A 26,301-nucleotide genomic window follows, 5' to 3' on the forward strand; every position below is an offset into this window, starting at 1 on the left:
GACATTAATCTGTTTTGAATTAATTTAAAATTTTAATCTAGAATAATATCAAAAGCTCACTGATCTAAAAAAAATTGAAAAAAACAAATACATGACAAAATTTTATCTCAATGAGATATGTATCTTAAAAAAAATTCATCCAAAATATATTTGCATAGAATTTTCAGAGTATTAACTTTAATCGAAGTAAATCTAAATGGATATTGCATATCGATTTAATATCCTCAATTTTCTTGCTTATTTTGTATATGTACATATTTCTGTGGAATTCATATTTATGTCTGTCTCTAGAACTTGTGGGTCGTTGCATTTTATAATCCTGTAATATTCATAAATCTAGAAAGTAAGCAAGGAAAATATTGATTTTTTGTGTTACATTTTACATAGCCTATTTGGCAAGACTTCAATTTATCTGCTTGTTCTAAAAACACAAAAACAAAAATCATATAAAAATATCGAAACAAAAAATGCCTGAGGTATTGGTTAGGTTAGGTGATAGGCTTTGTACTGAAAAGTGTCCTTCTCATAGTTACTTCGTTTAAATAGCGCTATAGTGGAAAGCAAAAAAAAGTAGAAAATAAAACGGTTCGCTTCCGTTTATATCTTTTTCAGTCAAGCGACGTTCGTCGGCGTCGCGTCTGTCGCGAACGGGGACGATAAAATTAATTTATATACGGTTGTAGGATACGGAAAGGTTTAATCGTTACAAGAGGAAATTAATGTTTGTATTTTATACCCTTAAAGAAGGAAATAATGTTAAATCTTTTATTTTTCACCACGCCAGGATGCCTATGCGGTAAAAATTCATACTCATAATGATCATTCAGTTTTTCTTATTGAATTAGAAAATAAATTTTTTATGAAAAGAAAAATAGAAAAAGAAATCGCTGAAGTGAGTATAAAAAGAGGGTAACTATACTTCTGGAAAAAGGTTTAGGTATAAAACAGTGTCAAAAGAACGCTTTTGTACTAATTACTTTAATCAGAAAAGTCGCATCGAGATTTCTGGACTTTTTTATGAAATCAGACTTTAAACTTAGTAGAAAATCTCAAAGTCAAAAGGGAATCTTTGAATTTTAGTTTAATCTCTAATTGTTGTTTTTTTTTTGTAAAATATAGTTAATTCATCGTGCATATGTACCATGTTGAATCCTTTTTATTTCTTAACGACTAAGCCAGGGATATGACACTAACTTTTTCGTGGCACTTGAAACTCGATTAATATTTGTGCCTAGAGTTGTATTTTCCTTAATCATGATATTGACCCCTACTTCCCAGCATTTGGGTAATGCATTTAAAAATTGGAAAATTTAAATGGAGTCATTTTTAACAATACCAAATTAAAAAGAGGCTGGAATGCGACCCACACTGATAACTTCCCATCCCGTCTGTCGATTTGTCTTGCTTAAAAGTTTGTAGTTTTTCATGTTGGGGTAAAAAAGTTGTCAATTGAATTATTCTTAAGCATTTTAAAATTACTAGCAATATTTTTCATATAAAGAAATAGTTTAGTTTGAAAATCTAGTTTTGTTAAATAGAGTTTTAGTGGAAAACCAATTTTTACTATTTTAAGTAGCATTTCTTAATTTGAGTGCGTGCTTGTGTAAACTTTTTATTTTATTTTGTATAAAGAAGTGACCGTTGGATTTTCATAAAAAAAACTACTGAATATCGAAAACAATATTTTCTGTGAAATAAAAAAGTTTGAAGACAATATTTGAAATTTTTGAGAAGCTATTTAAATCGAAAGTACATTTTTAATAAGTTTGAGTATTTTTTTTTTTTTGAAAGTTTTTATTTTTTATAAAAAAACTCTCAATTCGATTTTTCTAAAATTTGACTGAATGTTGACAGCAATATTTTTTAAAGGATAAAAGTAGTTTAAATCGAATATCTCAAAGTTTTGAAAAGATATTTGAGTCGAAAATACATTTTTACGAACTTTTCCTAAATTTTTTTTAGGTTTTTAATTGATTTTTTTCAAAGTTTTACTGAATGTTAACAACCAGTTTTTTAATGATCAAAGTAGTTTAAAGACAATAAATCAAAGTTTTGAAAAGATATTTCAGGCGAAAATTAATTTTTACCAACTTTTATTCATTTTTTTTGTTAAGTTTTTATTTAAAAAAACTGTCAATTCGATTTTACTCAACATTTTTCTAAAACAATATTTTGTTACAAGATAAAATAAGTTTAAAGCCTAAATCTGAAGTTTTTGAAAAGATATTTGAGTCGAAATTCAATTTTTACCAACTTTGAGTAATGTTTTTTTAGGTTTTTATTTTTTATAAAAAAAAAACTATTAATTCGATTTTTCTCAATACTTTACTGAATGTTGACAAGGATATTTTTTACAAGATAAAAGTAGCTTAAAGCAAATATCTCAAAGTTTTGAAAAGATATTTAAGTCGAAAATCAATTTTTACCAACTTTTGTTAATTTTTTTTTAAAGTTTTTAGTTTTTATAAAAAAAACTGTCCATTCGATTTTTCTCAAAATTTGGACATACGAAAGTATGTACACAAATGAACATCTTTCTAAAATTATTTTATTTCGACTCTAGGTACCTTGAAACGTCGAGAAATGTCAAAATTTTCAATTCGACAAATCGGACCCATTACAATAACTTCATATGGGAAGCTAAAAAGATGCTGATAACTTCCCATTAGGGTCTTTAAATTTGTTTGTAATAAACCAAATGGTTACATTTGCAGCACCATATCTTTTTCACGAAATTTTAAATAAACAATTCGCACATTTGTAGTCTTAAATAACTTCAAAAATAAGGGTATTTAATCGAATGTATAGAAGGTTTGCATAGACCTCATCTTTCACGTAGTGTTAATGAAAAAAGTCAAAAAGCATAAGTTCTTGATGCCCAACTATGATTACCTTTTTGAGAAATAACACGGTCTTAAAACTTCTAAATTTGCGATTGAATTGAAACAAGTAAAATACGTTTCTGAAGAATACTTCAATCGATTTTTTTTAATGGCGTAGTTTTTGCTTTCAACAAATGACGTTTCAAATAGAGAGCTATTCATAACAAAAAATCAATTTAAATTTGCCTGAGAGATTGACTTGAATAACGCTTTACAATAAACGTTGAATTTTTCCTTAAAAAAAAAAGAACTTTAACCACGCAGCATTACAAAACTACTTATAGGCTTCAATAATTATATATTTCACATCAGAGTAAGAATAAGCTAAGTAAATCTAAAACTTGACACTTATTCTATCAAATTACCCCAAAAGTTCATAAGTAACAACATCAGTTTCCATCACTTTTATTTATTTTAATTTTATGTTAAGTCTTTTTAATAAAAACCAAATAATAAACTACCAGAACTCATGTGTAACACATCCAAAAGCTGATGACAAGCTCATTTAATCTCTTTCTTTATATACCTTTCATAGTTCAAAACCTCTTAAAACCTACGTTGTTCTAGGAACTACGACTACCTACAACATATAACTAACGGTATTATATCACCAAAAAAGACACTCTATAAGAAGAAGAAAAAAAGAAACACACTATAAATTCCTAAGTAGCATTAAAGCTTCTTAAAGATGTTTTTCTTTTAACACACTACCTCAACATGTAGCAGCAGAAAAAAACCTATAAAGATAAGTCAGTGTCCTTTAAATCTAAATCCAGAGTAACACTATCATTTCCTTATATTCGTATACCTATGTTTGTGTAGGTATGGATGTACTTTTATCGACTTCTTCTTAAGTAACTTTAACAGCAAAGAAAACAAACACAACTATAAGAAAAAGTAAACAGAAAATACTAATAAATTGAGAAGACAACAAAAATCTATGTTTTATACGAGTATTTTGTATGTAACGGACGAGTGACACGGATACTGGACAGTTTTTGTGTGTCCTTTAAAAGTTTCATGAACAAAAAACAACAACAACTATATGTACCTGTTTTCTATATTTAAGAAAAGAGAAGAAATACCTTGACAATGTGTCAATTACTCCGACAATGGCATTTAATTCTTCGCATCCTGTTTCCGCAGTTTCCATTTATAATAATACACATAGAACTACACTACACGAGGACGACATTAAAACCTTGAGCTTCAATGTTGTATATTGCCTGTGCCTGGACTGGATGTGGATTTCAATGTCACAGTTATAAAATGGTCTGTATGATAATGACACAAAACTCCAATGAGGCTTTTCTTTTCTATTCTTGGGCTTTAATATTTACGTATAAAACGAAACCTGCATAAATCCTTCTAGTTATGTACTCATATACATATATACATTTAGTATATTGATTATTTTTTTCATACACATTAATAGTATATAATAAAACAGCAACAGCAACAATGTATCAGGTGCTATATAGATGTGAGAAAAAGGATGTAGTTAAAGTTACAGCTTTTTGAAATATTGCTCTACGCTCAAGGGCGAATATTTTTACTTACGCAGTTGTGGTTTCTAGTTCATATATTAAAGTATACACCGCACTTCACTTGATTAGACTATTTTGTATTTTAAAATAATACACATACAAAAATTCAGAAATGTGCACATTTTTAATAATTTTGGAACCAACTCTTTAAGTACAATTTTATAATAATAAAAGAGTGATACGAGCTTTTATTTTGAAGAGTCTGCTTTTAGTAAAGCGTTACTTTTGAATCAGTCATATTTAGATAAATAAGAAGTGAAAACATTGAAAATTAAAAAACTCAACAACAAATTGAAATTGTAAAAATTGTCTACAGAAATGGAAATACTTAACACAAAAGCACCGAAACAAACGCAACTTTACAATATAATTATGCTGGCCGTGTTATTTCTTGATTTAAATGTTCAGTGATCTTTTGATTCAACAAATTTAGAATTTTTTGTAAGGCCACGTTAAAAATAAAGTCTATAAAATGGTTTTAAAATTAATTCCAGAAATTAAAGATGCAATTTGTACCGTTAATGCGCAAATTGTTCATTGAAATTTTAAAGAAAGGAATAGGATGCTGCAAATTTTGTGGACATTTTGCTGATATCCTACTTTTAACAGTGAAATTAATTTAATATCTCTTTAAGAAGACAGATTTTTTTTTAATAATAATGTAAAGCTTTAAACATTTGAGTAATAAAAGAAACAAAAAAACCTGAAGAATGAGCCTTATTACATTTAATTCAAGTTTAATACTATAATAATAACATAATAAAAATCTCACTAATGAAAATAAAGATTTTTCTAATCGATTCTAATCATTTGAATAGCAATGTTTTTTAAGGAGCATATTATTAAAAAGCTCTCATGTTTAAATATTTCTATTTATGTGTCTCTTGGGACTCCTGATCCAGAACATGGAACACACACGTGTAGGTTTTTGTTTTAATTTTAGTTTTGAAATATTTTTTTTTCTTTTGTTAAATAAACAGGAATAAATGAACGCATTGATTTTGTTTTCGTTGCTTTGGTTTATAATAAAACTTAAATAGAAACGTAACAAAATAGTTTACAGACTATTTAAAAAAAATGATATCTAAGAAAATGACTTATATTCTTAACGCTCTCAATCGATTTCAGGCATAATCAGAAGAATATGTAAATTTAGCCAAATTAAACCTGATTGATTCTTAAGACAATTAGAAATAATTGTTGTTTGCATTTGTCTTGACTTTTAATTAAAAACTTTAAAACTTTTTTTAAATATCAAGTGGGAAAAAAGTGCAGTTTTGAGCCGTCATCGTCATTTAAAACCATTTTAAAATGTTTGTGTGGTATTTGGTAAATCACATTTTTGACAAATTTCTTTCTATTCACTTATAAAGACATATATCGTGACTTTGGAAAATGTTGGTTTGAAAATGTTGCAAAATATCGAGAATTTGTGCACGAAATACGATGACGGTTCTATTCGATTCTTCAAAGTGTTAACTGCCTTTTTTCTTTGACAGAAATAAATAAAATCATGTCTTTTATGGACATTAATTTGAACAGCTTTGGGCTTAAAATAGAAAAAGAAAAATAGTACCATGGCCAAAAAGTATCCCATTTCATTGATTTTATAACAACAAATCAGTTTTTAAAATATCTTAAGCCTTTACCAGCCAAAATGTCAAATTGATGAGATTTTATCCTTATCTTTCCAAAAAGGGAATCAGATAAAACAAAGAATAAATAAAACAAAATCTTTTCTTTCTCATATTCTACGTTTATATGAGAAATAAAAGTGTTTTCTATTAATATGACTCCATTTCCATTCCGATTCATTGAAATTTAAATGAGTATCCACTTTTATAAAGGGGACCTTAGTATATTTATATGTACCTAATGGTAAATGTAATAAAGTCCAATTTAAAAAGACAAATGGTTATTAATAGAAGTAGATAAATATATTTTTTTTTGTTCTTGTAACTATTTTAACCTCCAACCTACGTGATAACGACAAAACGATACACAATACGGAGTGGTGCAAAACTAAAATTAATTAAAATTAAAATAGAATTAATATGTTTTAGACAAAAAAAGTATACATCAATACAGAATACCTAATCCAAAAGTGATTTTATTTTTGAAACACGTTTGATAAGCTAAAATAAAATTTCACAAAACTTCTCAACACACATATTACTCACAATCACAGTAATTTGCATATTTCTCTTACTACGATTGTTAACAAAGAGTTAGTTCAATCAACTTTACAACTTCAAGTTCTTAACAAAACAAAAACTAATATAAGAAAACACAATAAACGCAGACGGAGAAAGTAGCGCAAGAAATATGTAAATTATTTTAGTTCGCATGTAAGTTAACGAATTTTAATGGCTGTAACTTTATTTTTATCGATTTTATTCATTATAATAGTGAACAGAACGCTGGATATTTGCCAATACTAAACAGTATTGACAAAAAAAACTAACCTCTATTATAAAAAAAAATCATTAAAGGTGTACTAACTATACAGTATGTTATCTTACCCTTGATGTAAGCAAAAAAGTGTATTGGAAGACAAATTGACACCCACTGATACCGAAATGTCTTTTTAAAATTTTGAGAAAAGTTTGCATTGAGTTTTTAAAGCCAATTCTTAGGGTGGTTCAAATTCCTAAGAGATAATTTCATGTGACCAGCTTACTTCCCTGATTTAGGGCACTTGCTTTGGTTAGGAGCAATTCCTTCAGGGAATTGATATGATTTAATTTATTCTATTTACGAACTTTAAAAACTGCGATTTTTTCAAGCACTGTGTGTATAACATAATTTTAAGCTTCTTTAAAAAAAATGCTAGGGTCATATAGCCAAAGTTTAAGTTTTGTTTTATGTGAATAACAAAACAGATTAAGCGGAATAGTCTACAGAAACTAAAGTTTCATGTTTTATAGGTTTCTTTTGTTTATCCTATTTAGTTACGATTGAACAGAAATCAAAAATCGATTCAAGCATTTTACGTAATTTTGTTTGTCACGTGTTTAAAGTAAGTTTTATCACATTATAAAAAGTTTATTTTAGTGCTTTCCATTGCCGTATGTTATTCATATCTTATCCTAGAATTAAACTGAGATCCAGATCAGATCAGAAGTCAGTTTAGGTATACCACCTCTACGCTTTGATGAGTTTTCGAAAAAGTACATAAACATTTTACCAAGTGGTAACTTGGCTTTATGAGTAAGGAAGTTCTTAAGAAAAAACAAGTCTAAATATTTGAGACAAGGTTGAATGTTTTTATTTCTGTAACGTTGTCAACTACAATCTGTTAAACAGTTTTTTATTAACATAAAATAACGCTAAAAAAAAGATCAGTTATAGGTACCATTGATTTTCATCATTGAAGCTAATCACTGGAATTTTTTGATAGGTCATTTATTACTATCATCGAAAATGTATATCATTGAAAAAAATGTCCTGGATGAAATGCATCTTAAATTTTTGTCTGTCATTTTGTAAAATTGAAACACAAATCAGTTTAACAAAAATGATCCCAAAACTAAAATTTGTTCTTAAACATTCTTTGTGTGATTTTATATATTTTGTACTTCTAATCAAAAGTTAACACACTCAAAAATGCATTAAAAAAATGCTGGACTAATTTCAACGATACCTTTAACTGATCAATTAAGCTTAGTAAAACTAGCCCCCGCTTTTCTGAAAAACTTTGATTAGAAGATCGTTTCGGTTGGTAGAATACTTTTTATTGTAGAAACATTCAAAACATTGCTTTTACTTTAAAATCGAAGTTTTAGCTTTAGTAATGGAGCGTGTAAACCGCCATTTTTTCGTTTCTTAGACGCTAAAAAAATGCATCAACTTAAATTTAATTTTATTTACTCTGCATATATAAAATAAAAATTTTGGTTATTTTCGAATAACCTACAGTTTTTGATTCTTCAAAAGAGAAGTTTTTTTTAAAGAAATTTGAATGTTCTGGAAGAGTCTTAACTTTTGTAATACATTCCAGTATTTTGTTACTTAATGAGAACCGAGGATATTATTAAGTTAAGTATTTCAGCAGATCCAAATTATTTTAGTATTGCTCTATAAAAACTTATAGTTTTCTTGTAATTTGCATAAAATGTACCTTCCCTCTTTAAAATATTCGCATCGCAAATTTAAACAGTTTTAAGGGGTAGCGCTTAGGACGTGTTTAAGTGAAGCTCCTAATTAGCTTTGTCGAAATTTTAAGGAAGTGAATATGGGTCTATTTGGGCTATGAATATTTTCTTATTATTAAAGAAGCAATAATACTCCTTATATTCAAAATCTGATCTGTTTTACAGATTCCTCATACACCTCACCAAAAAATACTTTTTCGATCACTAGATTTCGTCAAAAGAGCTTTTAAATTTTGTTTAAAATAATTATTGCATCGGGTAACAACTTTAGCGCAACCTTGTATACTTTAAGGTCTTAATTCACCAAAACAAAGCTTTGCATGAATTTAATACAAATTAACATTTGCATCCATCTTAAGGATTGCCAAAACAAACTAATTTCATTAAAGTTAAAATTACAGATCAACTTTTCCATTTTAGCTGTGTTTACAGTGTATAACTTTTGACAAATGTCATTTTCTATTCAATCAAATCCTCTGAACTGTGATTATTTATAAAAACTAAAAGCTTAAATTGCAGGACTAGTAAAGAAAAGCTATCTACAAATATCGTCATTTAGCTTTGTAGAGCTAGTTTCTGTTGTGATATAAATACGTTTGTATTTAGGTACTTTAAGTTTATGTTCGAAAATGCAGACTAAAACTTAAAGAATAAGTCAACTTATAAAGATTTATAACAAATCCACGATTTAAACAAAGCTAACCTCGAAATAGCTACAAGTAAGGAGAGATACAATAATGTATCTACCATAAAGCTTCTACAATACAATACACCTTTTCTTCATTCTTTTGTTCAATTCCATCATATCTATAGAACTGACCCATTCATATACTGGCAAAGAAGGGTTTATGTAGGGGAAAGGGGTAGAGGGACGAGTGGGTCATTCATGATGGTTAGCTTGTCAGAGCGAGTGGAAACTAAATACATATAAGAAAATTAAAAAAAAAACTTTCATTCAGGGGTGGATTAAGCATAATAAAATTGGCATAGAAGCATAAACCGGTCATAAACCTTTCGCCTTTTATTGAATTTGTCCTTATAATAATTCATATAATGTCCCCCTTTTAATGTAAATCCAGAATTTCTAGCAACTTTTTGTTAAGAATTTTAAAAGAGAGCAAAAATATCGATTTGGCATAAGTGCTCTAACCCGGTTATAGATTGAAACCTTTAAATAAATAAATTAGGTAGGTGGCGCAACAGTCCATGAAGAACCAGGGCCTAGTGATTTACAACTCTCAACCATTCCTGCGTGCAAGGAATGTTGTCAAAGATGGATGGGACCTCACGCACTAACCATCACTCTACGGGTACTGCGATTTAAATCTATAAAGCTGCAAATATTGTTTTTCGTGTTAAGGGAGGAAAAAATGGGCTTTAAAGGTATGTTAAAACTAGATTGAAACCAGTCGTTCTATGTGACAAAAGGCCCAGGGGAAATTAACCCTTAAATCCTACCCCGTTCAGAGGCACTCCTCCAATCATAATAAAAGGTTTTTTTTTCATTCTCTCAAATACCAAAACAAAATATAAAAATCGATACTGTTATTATATCCTTTAACAGAATAAAGAAATAAAACAAAATGACTGCTAACTACAAACTTGCATGCATTTTATGTTTGACGTTGCTCTCTAGCCCTATAGCCGACCAACCGACGACGATTGTAGGCAGCACAGCACAGTATAGTGAACTGACAATAACGTCAGACTCAGGATTCATGCACTATTATGTCCTCATTTAAGCAACCATGGCCCATCCCACCATCAAAGACATCAACCCCAAACTCTCTATTATAAGCCCGATGATAACCCTATTTCGAAAAAAGAGACCCTTTTTGATTTGTTTGAACGTCAGTGTTGTCGTAACGACTACTCAAAAAGTTCAGTTCTAGCGGACTGGCTTTTCAGCTTCAAATGAAGGCGGCTAGTCGGTGGTGGCAGGCTTTGGAGGTGGAGGGCGGCTGAAGGCTGGTGGGCCAGGGAATGTTTTTTTTGTATATATTTTTGTTTTGTGGTTGAAACTTGGATAAACGATTTCGTTATGTTCAGTCCTCGGTCGGTTGTAGAACATTACTCGTTCAATTTACAAAAAAGCGGATTTCGCATATTTTCGTGCTGCCGGTTTTGTCGGCTAAGCTGGCTGACAAAAGCTGTCCATTTTCTCATACATATATCGGGTGGATAATACACGCGAGTATGTGCTGCGGTGTGCCGTCACAATCGATAGTAATTAAACAGAAAAAAAATCGCCACTCTTTCAAGTGAAATTAAGTTCGCAATCCGTGTAAGACTGTAAGGGTTCTATCTCCCTTACTTCTTGAATCGTTGAGTGTTACGTAAGTAAAATAACGTGAAGTGCGGCAATACGCGCCACCGAATGCGCCAGTGAATGCAAGCCTTGATAGTTGTTGCAGTCCTTTGCTCCTTATAGAAACCCCGGTTTCTTTGTTCATGATTGCATGATGTGCTTTTTCTTTATTCAGTGCATCAGCACCAAAATGTGTCCGTTCAAAAGTTGAATATCTTTGTTAGCAGTGAAAAATCGAAAGAAAATTTTTTGAAAAAAAAAACAACCAGTGCAATATAAATCGATATATGGAATGTGTAGTAATTCTTTTTTTTTTACAAAGAGAAGAAGTCTTCCTGAGGATTTGTGTGTTGCTTGTCTTTAATACCCTTATTCTGCTGATCCAAGATTTACGTCAAAAACATTGAGAAAACCTACCTAAGCTATAATGTGCCTAATGTTTTGGAATTTCCATGGAATGCATTTGATGTATATTTTCAATTTTGTTCATATATCGACTTTTGATGGAACGTGCCATTTTCAGGAATTAATGGAAATAAATCATAAGTTTTGTCTCTTTTTTTTGTATTCATTTTTTTTACTTTCTATAATAGTCAACATTTGCAAGGACGAACTTTCAAATATGAGTTCGGGTGTCCTTTTGTTTTGTGTATTGGTTTTTGGGGTGTTGGGGAGTTGATTTATAAATTGCATGCAATTTATGGATATAATTAATTTTGTTCCAGTCACGCGATTAAATTTGCTTTCGAATATTTAATTTTTTTGCAAACTATCAGCCAGGTTAAGAAAGAAAATGAGGACAATATAGTCTCATTATGTGAGTTGAAAATTCTTTGTTCTTGTTTTTATTTTATTTGGATTGAAAAAAGTTCACTTAATCATTTTTTGTTAAAGGCTTAACATTTGTAAAGAACTTTAATCGAAAAATAACACTCCTTTTTAAAAAAACTTTTTGATTCCCTGCGTCTGAAGAATGTAATGTAATGTTTAACTTGCAGATAAAAGTAATGAAGTTTTGATAATCAAAAATGGCTTTTGGGTGTACAAAATTGTGGAAAAATCAATTGACTTAATAAGATAAAAGTTTGCACAAGAAATATGTGATGATAGTTTTAATTTTTGAAATGGGCACATTAAAAAAATGTCTTGGCCAAAAATATTACCTTCTTCGGCATATATCGTTCTTTACGGTGTGGAACATATTATTACTTATTAAAGTAAGTGAAGTAGAGGAGAGGGGTCATCATTCAACTTAAAGAGGAGTTCTTGAACACCTCATACAAATATTTTTAATGTTCTCTAACGGAAGCTGACAAAATTTAAATAGCTTAATGTGTATCTTACCCTTAAAATTACATATTTCAAGGAGTGAAGAGATTATTTAATTAGTCTATTTAAGATTAGATTATTTTAGAACACTGTTGTCCAGCAAGATATGGTCTAAATATTTAATTTTGACGACTCCCTTCAAATGAAAACATTCCAAGATTCCAACAGGACTCTAAATATACAATATTAGATAGCTAAAAAACAATAGTTTTGAGGGTTAATTTCAATTGTATTGTAAGGTACCAAAAAATAATATTTTCTGTTCTTGTCAGCATTTCTATAAATGCGAAGTACGCTACAAAAATATAAATGAAGAAACCAAGCCAATAAAGTTCACCAGAAAATGTGCCTTTTTTCGCATGAAAATAAAACAGAACAATATGAAGAATTGTCTGGCTTTTTTTGACATATTTTTTTTGGGCTTAATTTTCGGGAGCCTATTATTACTATTACTATAGTTTTCTTTCTGCTTACTCGTAGGTTTAAGCTAATACTAGGAGACAAATTCTAAAAAAAATACAGTTTTTCGTGAACCTTTCGAAAATATTTTGATTTTAAAGAAGTCAACAAAACTTACAAACTGTAGAGAGAAAAATGTTTGGTTCTTGAATTTAAGGATATAGATGGTTTCAAGCACATAATTTCTATAAAAATTAAACAAAAATAAATTAAGGTAAAGAAATGGGTTCATAAGAAACTTAGGTGTGGCACTCACAAATTGCACATTGCAGAATCTTCACGAGAGATTCAAAGCTTTTATATTAAGTTAATAGATATGAAATGTTTATTGTTTTTGAATTAGCCATTAGTTTAACGAAAGTATCACTTTTGCTGTGTTTGGGATATTTATGTTCTTGAAATTCGTGTTAAAACCTCAGTTCTAGAGCATAAAAAAATCATTGCAAAAAGTATTTCAAAATTAATTTTGAAAGAAAAGAATACACTTTAAGAAAGCCTTACACTTTCTATTTATATGTGTTGAGTTATGACCCCTATACAAATCCCTCACCCCTGGGTCTGCCATTGCCCACGCTAGTCTATTTTTGAAGGTCTTAAAGTCTATATCTATATAATATAATATATCTGCATATTATATTATATATTAAATTCTAGACATTTTTCCATCACCTACCTGTGGTGATGATTTGCTTGATTGGTTGTTGATTTTCCTGGGACAAAGACACACTTATATTGTCCGACAACAGTTTAAGCGTATAGAGCGATCCGATCTTGTAGGAGAGAACAGTATCTTGCAGGCGGTACCCAACGACGCGGTATCTCTAGTTGAGACATTTTTTTTTTCTTGTGTATGGGACATGTAGTCTTCTAGTCTTCTGACATTTCTTCGATTCTAAACCTTGAACATTGAATTTATGAAATATTCGAATTGGTCATATAAAATATCATGAAAAAGATAAAATGCAGCAACTATAGTCATTGGAGACCGTTTTGGCTGATATTTTTTTCATTGTTTATGGCCATGACATTTCTTCTTCCTTACATTTGAATAAATAACAGTTGATATCTTTTTATAAATACTCCTTTTTTCCATCAAAATGAAACCTCTTATTCTACAACTGGTTATACACGCAATCAAGGATAACTTCAATCCAATTAATCTAAAGGAATAGGTTACTAATTAGATCTTAAATCGGATCCATCATCTTAAGATGAGCATTTCTTTATGGTTTTCTGATACATCAACATAGAAAATAACATGTTCCTTTAATGGTTTGCTTTTATCTTATAAATTGATTTTTCTTTTAAAATTTTCTAAAAGAAATAAATTACAATTTTAAACAAAAACGATCCAAGTTTCTCCAAAACTGTGAAGTTACTCAATAGTTATCTTCTTCCTTATCATCAACTTGTAAAAATGTTGATCGAAATCACTTTACCTTTTTTACCTTGAAGTCTATCTTTCTAACTTTCAGCAACTATAACAACCAATAAATAAGTCTGTAGATTTTTTTCGGGTATGGTTTAATTTTTCATACACGTATTGGTAAAATGTTTATTTTGATTATTTGTTTTGTGTTTTGAATTTTAATTTAAATCAGTCAGTAGGTTATTGGTATCATACATATTAACATATGTATAAAAAATGCATTACTTCACCTAGAAAATAAATGGTTCTTAATGATTTCGTTACCGATCAGTTCAAGGTCAATTTGTATAGATACTTATTTTATTTCAATGTCATTTTAATGCGTTTTTGTGTTCTTTAATATAAACAAGTCACGATCACGATCTTCTTCAAATTAAAAAATGTATACGTTTAGTGCCTTAGCTTTTATTATTCGCTCTTGCATATAATTATGCAAACAAGTAAAAAGAAAACTTCCTTGAATTTTGTGGGGGTTTGATATTTGAGAATCGTAAAATATCTACATCTGGTGACTTTTAAGCAATTTAAATGCAACAGAAATAAGTAAATAAATGCATATATTTTAACATTGATTTCAAGGATACAATATTGATGCCATATTATGGTGTTCCTCTTTGAATAGTTTATATTTAATCTTTCGTATTTCAAAAAGTCATTGAATAAACAGCACGAGAACCGTTAATAAATGAATAAAATCATGAAATTCAATTTTTCACTACTGTTTTTAATTTTAAAATTAAATAGTCAATAAAATCAAATTAAATTTTGAATTGCTTAAACATTAAATCCCGCAAAACGCTGTACTTTTCTTTTGTTTTTCAATTAAATTTAATATGCAATAGTTTAACGATACTAATATCTTATTCATTCTCATGAAGTTGTATATAGTATCTATGTACATACATACATAGGTGAGGGATTTCATGACAAAATTTTAATTGCTTCCCAATATCTTTGAATAACACGAATAAACCATTAAAAATTGACAAAAAATTTTAATTGCACAAGCAATAAACGGAAGAAATCAACAACAACAAAAACTGCAAACACCCACAATCGTTTTGATTTTTGTTTTAAGTTTCGTTGAAGTGATAAAAAAAAGAAAAAAACAATTTTGAATATCCTTTTTTAATTGATTTTGTTGCTCTGCTTTTGGTTTTGATATTGACCTACACAAAAATTAATAATAAATGTTTTGAAGTGATGGTCGTTAAAGGCGGTTGAATGGTTTTCAACTCTAATTATTTTAAGCATTCAAGTAGTTGCAATGAAATTATTGTTGCAAAACTAGAATTTCAAAAAAAACTCTGAGTTGTGATTTCTGATGAATGCTCAGATAAAGTCGAAAAAAAACGAATGTACATGAACTTCTCTTCTCTTCTTTAGGTAGTTGTATAGAATGTTTGAACTTCTTCTAAGTTTGCTGACTATAAAACAGATATTTTTCCCAAAATCCCATAAAGCTCAAAGGTTAGACCCTCACCTCTACCCATAGTGCTTGATTCTATGAACTTAATACTCGTATTAAGCTCCCAAAAAAACAGATAATGCTTTTATCTGATTTAAAACACGCTAATAGGTACATTTAAATCTTGTCCCTCCCTATTCATGTGACAAACAAGACAGGTACCTTTTATGAAATTCTTCGAAAATCTTCTATTTATCAATTTAATCCATAATTTTTTTGTTTGCAATATAAACCTAATACATACTTCCTTCATTCCACGTTTGGGGTTTTTCAAAAAACCTAAGGGTTTGGAAAATATCTTCAAATAAAAAACGAACAAATCTTGTCCCTATTCATATGACACGAAGTCTATGTCGAGTTCTAACTAAAACTTAAATTTTAATATAACAAATACCTGCTCATTTATGCACAGAATGGCGTGGTCTCCAAGATCTAGCGATTAAACACCATTGGATTATTTTTTGTTAGGTTCTGCTAAGTCGCTTGTCAACTCGGATAAGTCCGAAACGATTGGAGCCTTGGAAAATAATGTTGACGTTATTGCTGGCATTGTAACCTAGTTGCTGTAAAAAGTGGTCGAAAATTGGTCCTCTGGCTGGAATTCATTCAAGCCAGCCGAGGCATTGAATCAGTCAAAAAAGTGTTAAGTTTTGTTATATAATATAATATTTTTATCAGTAGAGATAAAGAACTAATTGCCTATAAATCCTACACTACTCTTAGCATCGTTACTCAACTCTAAGATCCTCTGCACCATGTGTAATAACGTATCCTTGTCAGGATTTATAACAAATTGAAACATTTTCACAAAAAAAAACAGCCGACCCCGCTTAGATTCACCTCATTTAAATAACACTTTCGATTACTTGCAACAAGAACTATATCCCGTTTTTTTCAAAGCTTATTTGAACATTCTTTTTAAATATCATATTTGGACATGTTTTTAAGATGTCATTCCATTTAAATAACACAGCTAAAAGATTGTTTGCTTTACTTTATTTATTTTTTTAAGATTTATGAAAGTAAGAATCACTTTCTCAGAGCAAGAAACTGAAATATCCAAACAAAGCTTTGTATTTCAAAACTACCTGTTAAATCTATGCTACTGAAAATAATAAAGAAAACAAATGGCAAACATTCTGTTCCCTATTGTCTTTCCATAAAAAGTAAAGGTTGCGTTAGAAATGTTGTTTATATTTCTAAAATACGGAAACCTATACGATCTTAGAATTATGAACTTGCTTATTTTGTTTGTGATTCAAGTTTTATTAACTTCCCATAGGAGGTTATTGTAATTGGTCCGATTTGTCAAATTGAAAATTTTGACATTTTTAAAAGGTTCCTAGAGTCGAAATAAAAGATTTTTAGAAAAATGACTGTGCATCCGTGTACGTACGTCTATACGTTCGCGATGTTTTTTTCATCTTTCATAGCTCAAGAACCAGATGAGATATCGACTTCAAATAAATTTTGTTATACAGATATTAATGCAGAAAGATGCAGAAAGGGCTCTCAAGAAAATTGTGTGGCTGTTTTTTTTAAAAATTTTGGTCAACCCTAAATATCTTACGAACCAAAATCGCTAGAGGCTTGTAATAAATTGTATATAGTAAACGTAATGCCAAACAAGTATATTTAAAGAAAAAATCTAATCAACACCTCAAAAAATTTTACAAACACAAAATGATTTTATCTCCAAAAAAAATTTTGTACAACGGAAAATAACGTTTTAAACATCTGGTAAACTAAACTATTTCCTTATATGAAAAATATAGTTGGTAATTTTAAAATGTTTAAGAATAATTCAACTAACAACTTTTCTAACCTTACATGAAAATTTACAAACTTTTAAGCAAGACAAAAGCAAGGATGGGAAGTTATCAGTGTGGGTCGCATCCCAGCCTCTTTTTTTGTGTGTGTTCCAAGTAGATTTTTGAATTCAAATTTGATTGAATACAAAATTATTTGGAATTACAAAATGTGGGAGGGAAATTAAAATACACAGTTTTTTAAGTTTCGTTCGATGTAACAAAATTCATTTTTCGTATATCAAAACCTCTACAAATTGCAACAAATGTTCCTACAACTTTTTTGTTATGATTAAGTGGTATTAACTGTGTTATTCTAACGGAATTACATGTCTTGTGCATTATCAAGTTACTTTATAAAAACAGAAACACGATGATTTATTTATTTCCATCCTAGGATTATGACTTAGGTCACTATACTATACATAAATAATTCACCTTGTCAAAACTTATAACAAGGGTAATCATTATGAAAAAGGAAAATCAAAAAGTATTTTCCAAAGATATATTTAACCAACTACAACCCAAAAGAGTGTACTTTTAACCCCTATTACAAAAAAAGATGTTTTCATACAAAAAGTTTTTCTTAGCCTTGAAAGGTATCTAGGCACAAGGTCAAAATCCGTCAAACCCGTTAAAAGTTACTACACAAATAACCTTGATCTTTTATGAATATCTATGTTATGTCTTACCTACTTGTGATGAAATATTCATCCGTCGCGTCGTGTTACTTTTTTGACACAAGCCACAAGATAGCTAAAGTTTCAATGTTCTTTAATAACCGAAGTGTGATAAATTTCGTTTGAGTTGATCTCTTCTTAAATTGGCGGAATTTTTCAAACACTGAAATAGGTTATGTACCAGTAGAAAATAGATAAATAAACAACTTTTCTAAAACCTATCAATTCAAAACTCAGTGCATATCTATTGTTTTAAATATTAATTGGTAGGTATATATAAGATTAACAGCTTAAGGTATACAAATCTATAATGCAAAAACGTATTTGCAGCACACCTGGCCATGTCCCAGAAAATTAATAGGTACAAAAAAAGTTCACTTGCTCATACATATACCTACATAGTACATACATACATATTTCAGTTCAAAGTCCAATAGTCTCGGAACTCATAAGTCAGAACAAAGTGGAATTACATTTCTAACCCTATGTTGTTAGGTTAATGTTGGACTTGGATTGCATTTTCGAGAGACGACTACGTATAAAGTCAAAGAACCATGAACAACACCTTACCATAGCCGTTTAAAACGGGTTTATCTTAAGAAATCTTTTATAAAAGATTCAGAACTAGCAGAACCATAGATATAAAACCTGTGAAGTTTGTATCTCGTGTCTCACCCGCTTTGCTTGCATGTTTCTCATCTCGGAAGTCACTAATTTATTCGTCTTGTTGATTTCGATGCTCTTTTTCCTTTCTTTAAAATCCACGGTTCTCAACATCAATCTATAGGTACATAGGTACATCCACTATACCACATCCATCCCTCCATCCATCCATAACTATGGACTTATGGATAAATTTAATGCATGTATGTTTGTACATATGTAAAACATAAAACGCGTGCGGGCGCAGGGTATTTTAGTTCTGCGTCAGCTCAGCTTCAGTAGAGCATGACCTCAAGAAAACTATGCAAGAAGAGTGTCAGTTCATTTTAGGTACATTTGCACCGAGATTGGAAGTAAGGTGTCATTCCAGGGCAACATGCTGATTTATCCATTTTTTGTTTGTATACAAAACTACCATAACCCTATCAACATGAGTATATGTTTATCTTTTTCGTTTTGTTTATATTTTTTATTTGTTTTTGTATACCTTTTCTGCGACTGCTTACAACAGCTGATTATTATTTTTATTTTGTTACTTCCTTTTATGCGCAAGACCTTCGTTGTTTTAATTCATTATTCGTTAGGAATATAATTCATTTTCAATGTTGATTCATTTTTATTGGAGATTTCTTTTGTTTACTTTGGAGAGTTGGCAATTGGTTTGGTAGTTGTCATTTATTGTTTTGTATGCGAAATAATAACAAAGAGCTTAGTATCTGAAGCCTACAGAAAATCATTTTATTAGTTCTTGTAGACTTTAAAAATGGAGCAAATTTTCATACCAGGATCCAAAGCAAGAAACTGTTAAAATATTTATTTGGAGACAGAGAATCAGAATGTGATAGTTTTTTTGAACATTTTCCTAAAGGAGCCAAAGCTTTCACTTTAATTAACTTTTGTTAATGTTTAACGTTACACAGAAGAATATGGTCATCTTTTTAGGATTAAATAACATGTTGCTTTTTTTATAAAGATAAAGTTTGCCTTTGGCGCATTCTACTTTATTATTAAATAATAAAAGAATTTCCTCCATTAACAGCTAATTTTTTGGACCGACGTCACTTTTGAAGCTGTCACTTTTTTGACAAGTAAAAACCAAACATCAAAAGAACGTTGAAATTGTTAACATTTACTACAAAAATTGTAAACATTTTTATGTCATAGTTGTCAAAACTTAACCTCTTCGTTGTTCGTGCGGCAACTTCTTTCTCTTGATTATAGTGAAATTGGGGTACAAATTGAGCTTTTTGGACAAATAAGTAATGTGAAGATTCGAAATCGTGTACGTCGCTTAAGAACAACTTTGAATATTCTTGCTACAGCCCCTAGTATTAACAAATACGTCGTTCGACAATCTTTGAAATAAGACATACCACAAGTTTTAAGTGTGGGCCGCTTCCCAGCCTCTTTTTATGGTTGTTAAATTGTCATTGACCATAAAAATACTGAATTTTTCTTAATGTTGACATCTTTTTCTTTGAATAATATTTTTTAAATGAAATCAACAGAAAGATATAAGCCAAGGGACCTAAATGCATTCTTCTAAATGTACAGATTCTTCAAAAGATTCAGTTCCTATAATTAAATAAAAATCGAGGTCATATTATATTTTTCTAAAATAAAAAAAAGAATTTTACGTTCACAAAGCTCATCTTGTATTGAGTGAAAGAGAGTTCCATTAAAAAGAAACCTGAAAATGCACAACTGCTATTACTTTTACAAGACTCTTGAGAATATACATTTTCAACACTTTTTTTTTAAACAAATATACATATATAGAAAAAACCCCAACGGATTTCCTTTGATATTGCTCATAGTTGCTCGTATTCCTTTTCGTATGAAGTATAGGTATGTTTTTCATATCGACAACATTCTGAAACTGAACGACATTCGAGGAAAACTATTTCAGTGTGCAGTGGGTATATGTTATTGAGCTTAATGTTTTACCAAGGTTTTTAAAAAAAAAGGTATAACCAAAGTGGATGTTATAGGAATTGCTAAAATGGTACACACTAAACCCACCTGTGTACATAGTAAAATTGAAGTACTAGAACTGTGTGAAATTTAAAGAACTGAAAAAGTTTCACGTTTTTTTTTTAAATATTTGTTCCATTTAATTGATTTATTGAACCAAATAGTAGAATGTTAGCATTTTACACCTGCATGTAAATAATAAAAATCAGGACTCAAAATGTTGTGCTGAATTTAAAGGGCAAATGTAATAGGCGGGATCTAGTTTTTCATAAGAAGAAAAACTCGTTTGGAATTTATCACACCTAATTATATTTAAGCTTTTAGCAAAAGGTAATCACAAACGTTGATTTGGAAGTAAATATCTCAACATTGAAGCTATATTATAACAGTTTCCTTTGGGCTAACACAGAGGTTTCTCTTTGATTCATCTTATTTTTGAATTACTGTTTCCCAAAATTCTAAAACCCTCTTACCACGGACCCCATTACATTTACTTACAGACTTTTAATTCCAAAAATGTTTTTTCAAGTAAATTAACATAAGTATGTATTTACATTTTAATATGAATTTATTAAAATGGCAGAATGTTAAAACAAATTTAGTTACAAACGTTTGTCAAAACTATGGGACTAATGGCTTACAACTGTGGAGCGGAACTACAGTTTCTATGCTGAATCCGAATTGCTTATTTAAGAAATCACTAACTATGACAAAAATTACTCTTACGTGATTTGTCAATTCTTCGCAGCACCCATAACAAAAAAACTTAAAATAGTACAAGCATGAAATGAACCCAAGACCTCTGGCATTACTTTTTTAACACCTGTGAACGCCATTTGATTTGATACAAAATAATTAAAACTTCAATCTCATTTTTGAAAAAAGACTGGGGCAAGAAAGAGTTATTTTAGCCCTTGTTACTTCTTTTTAAAAAATTACTCTTATCCTAGCAATTTTGGAAAAAAGTCGCATGAACTAATTTGGTATCAGAAAAATTAGTTTTCTAAATGCCTAATAGATGGCGCCTAAAAACAAGAAACGATTTTTGTTAAATTTGGCGCAAAGTATCAAAGCATATATTTGTGGAATGTTTAAATTTGTATTCCAGCTCATCAGCTACAATCAGTAAAACTTATACAACTAAGTTGTACTCTAATTATGTTTAAACAAAAAAAAAACCTGTTTGTCGTCTCAAATACGTATGGACCGGAGTTATTTGATGAAACTTATTTATCTATATTCTTTTAAATTGTATACAATTCTACTTCTAAGTGTAATTTAAAAGCAGTAAATTCTAGGGGCCTAAAAAAATCAATTAAGGGTCTTAGAGCACTATTTCAAATAAAAGTTCTTAATAACTGCCCTTTACTTCATTAACCTTTTAGTACCTTCGATCTAAATGAGGGATTTTAATTTTATTGAATGTTCGTACAAAAGATTTTCTTTTCATCTATAAAAATGAACTGTACAGATATAGATTCAACAAAACTCCTGAATCCAAAGACCCTGCTTACAAATAGGACGTATATTTAAAAATTACATTATTATTTTGTTTATCCTTAAAAACTTAAAAGCCTAAATGGCTTTAATGTAAATAACCTTGATTTAATAATTTTTTCTTACGAAAATTGTTAGAGCAGTTTTTTCTTTAATGGGTTTTATATATAACATTCTTCCACTTTAGTTTAAAACAAATTGTTGGAATGCAGTTATTTAGAGCTTATTAATGTACTTTTTACATTTCAATTTCGTAAAAGACTGATAAACCATTTTCGAAATATCGAATTTCGAAAATAAAAATTATGTTTAAAATAAAATTCAAAACAAAAATGTTGATATTTTTAATCAGCAAATATTATTGAGACAATATAAGAGCTGGTGCAAGAAAAATTATTTAAATAGGTTTCTTAGTTCTTGAGAAAGTTTAAAAACAAAATAACGGTTTTACGGTGTACCGTTTTGCAGGAACACAAACATTTGTTTGTATTGAATTCTTCTGCCAAGTTAAGACAAAAATTGTAGAGAAATGTAATATAAAACTATCACTTCGTTTTTGTGAAATTTTTAATTTAAACAAAATTATTTTTATTTATAAACAATTTATATTTGGACTACTGTTATTTTAAGTCTTAAAAAATGAAAAAAAAACCTAAACGTTAATCTGCTTGAAACCTTAATTTTCAAGTTTAGACTCAATCGACTCAATGGCTTGGATTGTAGGGGCGAGACTAACTGAATTGGACTTTTTTCGACTTTCTACCATTTCAATGCCACGCTTGATCAAAATCTCATGTACAACATTTTTTACGAATATACAGACGAAGTAAAACTAAGATGTCATAGATGGCGTGCTAGGGTTAAGCAAGAAAGACAAATTTCACCCCTCGAAACTAGTTACGTCGTCTTGTTTTTGTAACTTGTTTTAGGAATTTTGAACAAAAAATAATAAGCATTTGTTTGGTATCAAAAATATTGAACAGTTAGTTTTCTAAGTGTTTAATATAAACGCCTAAAAGTAAGGAACTATTTTTATAACATTTCTTACAAAGCATTTTGCACCCTTTCCGCCAAATTATCATAACCGCCAAAATAAATTGTATCGTAAACTACAAATCAAAAGCTTACTGGTGGTCCATGAAACCACTTATGCTTTAAGTCAGAATTGGAAATTAATAATCGCGCTTAAGCTAAGATATGACAATAGCTATAAAGGCAAATAGCAAATTTTAACAATTAAGTCTTCTGAAAATGGCGAAAAAGGCTCTATATACATATTGTGGGAAATATGATTTTTTTCTTTAAGCTCTTTTAGACTTGGAAGTATTTGTATTGTATTGTAATGATATTACATTAAAAAGGTTATTAAATTATTAGCAGCTCAAGTTGTTTGATAAAGCTGGAAAATATGTTCTTATATTTTGAAATGGTCTTCTATAGGTTAAATTAAAAGGAGTGCATTTTAGCAAACGGCACTATTCTAAAAATAAAAATTCTAAATAACTTTCAATAACATTTCGGAACATATGGATTTTAATAATTTTTGTTTGGCTGTAAGGCTTTGCTAGTTGAACGATTTTCATTTTATTAAATTTTCGTAAAACAGATTGATTGCTATTTTGTATTCTTGATTACAAAAACTTTACTATAAGAATGGCTTAGACTTCAAATGATGGAATAGTTTTAGGAGAGCTTTTAATTCCACTTCTGCCACCGATCGGTATGAAATATTGCTCGAAGTCGAGAAGAAGATTAAATGCATATTCATATCGTAAGCACAAAAAACCCAAAGTTTGTACCGTGTCAATTATCCAGAAGTCAAAATTTGCATACAATTAGATTTTACCTTAGATTATTCCATTTCATGGAAATAGCTTATTCTTCGCTATTTAAACCACCCAACAGACTTTCAATCAAGTATCATAATTTAAACTTCTATTTTAAATAAATTACCAACTTCCAACACTGACGTAAAATTGTTGCACTCATTACAAATATGCATCTACCCTATCTTATTTATTCTCAAACGTAAAGACGACAAAATTAGAATACCTAATTGGCCATCAATACTTAATTAAGTTGTACCTAGTTAAATACTTACTTCTATTATATGGAACAAATTACATTTACCCATCACCATATCAAAGCATTATCATCATCTTCACTCCTGATCATAAACTAAGTTAAATTACAAACAATTAAGTTCAATAATAATGTTTTAGTGAATTGTTGAGGTAGGTTCTTAAATAAAATGTACTCGCATCTCATTGATAATCTTTTCTGAGCAAGAATCAAGAAGCAAAGACCTCAACCCCAAAATACCCCAGACAAAATGCCATTTCTTTGAAACAAAAGCTATAATTCCAATTAAATTAAGTCATCTTTTGTTTTTTTTTTTAATTCGTATGAATAAAAAAGCATTGTCTTTATCAAAAATGTATATTTAAGAACATCAGATGTAATTTTGTTGATTGATTTTTATTCCATATCGTTTCGTTATCAGTTTCTCAATTATTGAATTCTGAAATATAAATTGAATCAATGGGCACACTGCCTGACAATATTTGTATGTCACACATTCCTCAGTTTCAAATTGGAATGGCATTTGTGTCATTGCTTCGTGCCCCCATCTCGCGTGTTTGAAAGTTCATTTCTCTTAATAAAGGAGATGCACTTGAAAAAAGCCTTGCCTCGTCGTCGGTTGGGAATAAGCTCGTGTGTTGAGAACGATTTGAAATTAGAACACCTGCAGCCATCTGATGGTGCCTCTGATATCTCGATTTAAATACATGTGGTTAGACCTGTCGTATAGCCGTTTAGTTTACATTTTCATTTGACCACAGGAAGACCTACACTTCTCTCTGTTACAGAACTATAAATACTATGCGTATTTTGTGTAGACTCGCATAAGGATGTTTAAAATTGAACATACAGTTTAACGGTAACACTGTTCTAGAATAAATCATAAATAATGAAAAACGTGTCAGACTGCAACAGCCTGGAGGACTTGTCGGGAGGGTCCTTAAATATTACCAAAGCATCAGTGATGCCAACCCAAACGCCAACAGCAACAGTAGTATCTATGTCATCGTCCTTGCGCTCGATGTCAATGCAAGTGTCCAACCATAATCTAAAACGCTCTGACAGCAGTTACAGCAGCGGCAGCAATTTAGTGGTTAATATTTACAAGAATCCTTTGGAGAGCTTTCACAGCAACACAACAGTGTGTGGCTTCAGGAATTCAGCCTACGAAGGAACAATTGTAAACGATGTAACTGAAAGTTGTGCTCCGAGCGGAGGAGGTGGTCGTTGCTGTGTTCGTGGAGGTAAAGATGGTATTGGGAGTTGTTGTAACAGTGACATTTGTGAGGATTGCAACGGCAGCGGTGTTGTCGTCGTCGGCAGCAGCAGCAACAGTAATTGTTCGAAGAATGTGTCCTTAATGAATGCAAGGCTGGCAAAAAGTGGATATTTAAGCACAGGAAATCCGCTTTCATGTTGTACAACAAAGTATGCAAACCAAACACTTACAAAATATTGCATTTATTTTGCTCTCTTTTATTTTTAGTAAAATCTTTCTTTGCATACATACATTCTATAATTTGTTTTTCTTTCATTGCAGCTCCCAAAATAACCTTTGTAATGGCAGCATTTCCGGAAATCACATACTCGCTCCCAAGGTTCAAAACAATAGTCCGAATGGCCAGAAGAAGGGTACTGTCACCCTGACACATCTGCCACAAAGGCCTCCGGTGGACATTGAATTTGTTGATATCTCATATTCTGTATCGGAGGGAAGGCGGCGTGGTTTCAAAACAATTCTCAAAGGAGTTAGTGGAAAATTCAGAAATGGTGAATTGACAGCAATTATGGGACCATCGGGAGCGGGCAAGAGTACACTGATGAATATCTTGGCTGGATACAAGTAAGTGAACTTAATTGAGTTTTTGACCTTTTACCTACCTCCACGGGTTTCACCTTCAAGGACGTAGAATCTCTCTGTTATACACCTACATGTTGGTGTCAAATTTCTCCCAAAGTTCATAATTGTCCAAAGCAATTGCTTAACGCCAACATCAATTCTCCTTTTTATTTTTAATATT

The 26,301-nt window shown here is 30.1% G+C and overlaps 1 protein-coding gene across 7 annotated transcripts in view; it reads left to right on the forward strand.

Annotated features, from left to right (window-relative positions):
- Positions 1-26,301, forward strand: part of LOC129949708 (ATP-binding cassette sub-family G member 1) — a 73,606-nt gene that overhangs the window by 35,901 nt on the left and 11,404 nt on the right. For 4 of the 7 annotated variants that reach the window (XM_056061332.1, XM_056061334.1, XM_056061333.1 and 1 more), the window contains one exon: positions 25,821-26,123. In XM_056061332.1, coding sequence (XP_055917307.1) covers positions 25,821-26,123 — 303 coding nt within the window. Of the gene's footprint in view, positions 1-10,563; positions 10,920-25,041; positions 25,709-25,820; positions 26,124-26,301 lie in introns of those variants that run through there. The other 3 variants (XM_056061329.1, XM_056061328.1, XM_056061330.1) reach the window with 3 other exon arrangements.

The sequence above is a fragment of the Eupeodes corollae genome, chromosome 3 (assembly GCF_945859685.1).
Source record: "Eupeodes corollae chromosome 3, idEupCoro1.1, whole genome shotgun sequence".
NCBI classification, from domain to species: Eukaryota; Metazoa; Arthropoda; class Insecta; order Diptera; family Syrphidae; genus Eupeodes; species Eupeodes corollae.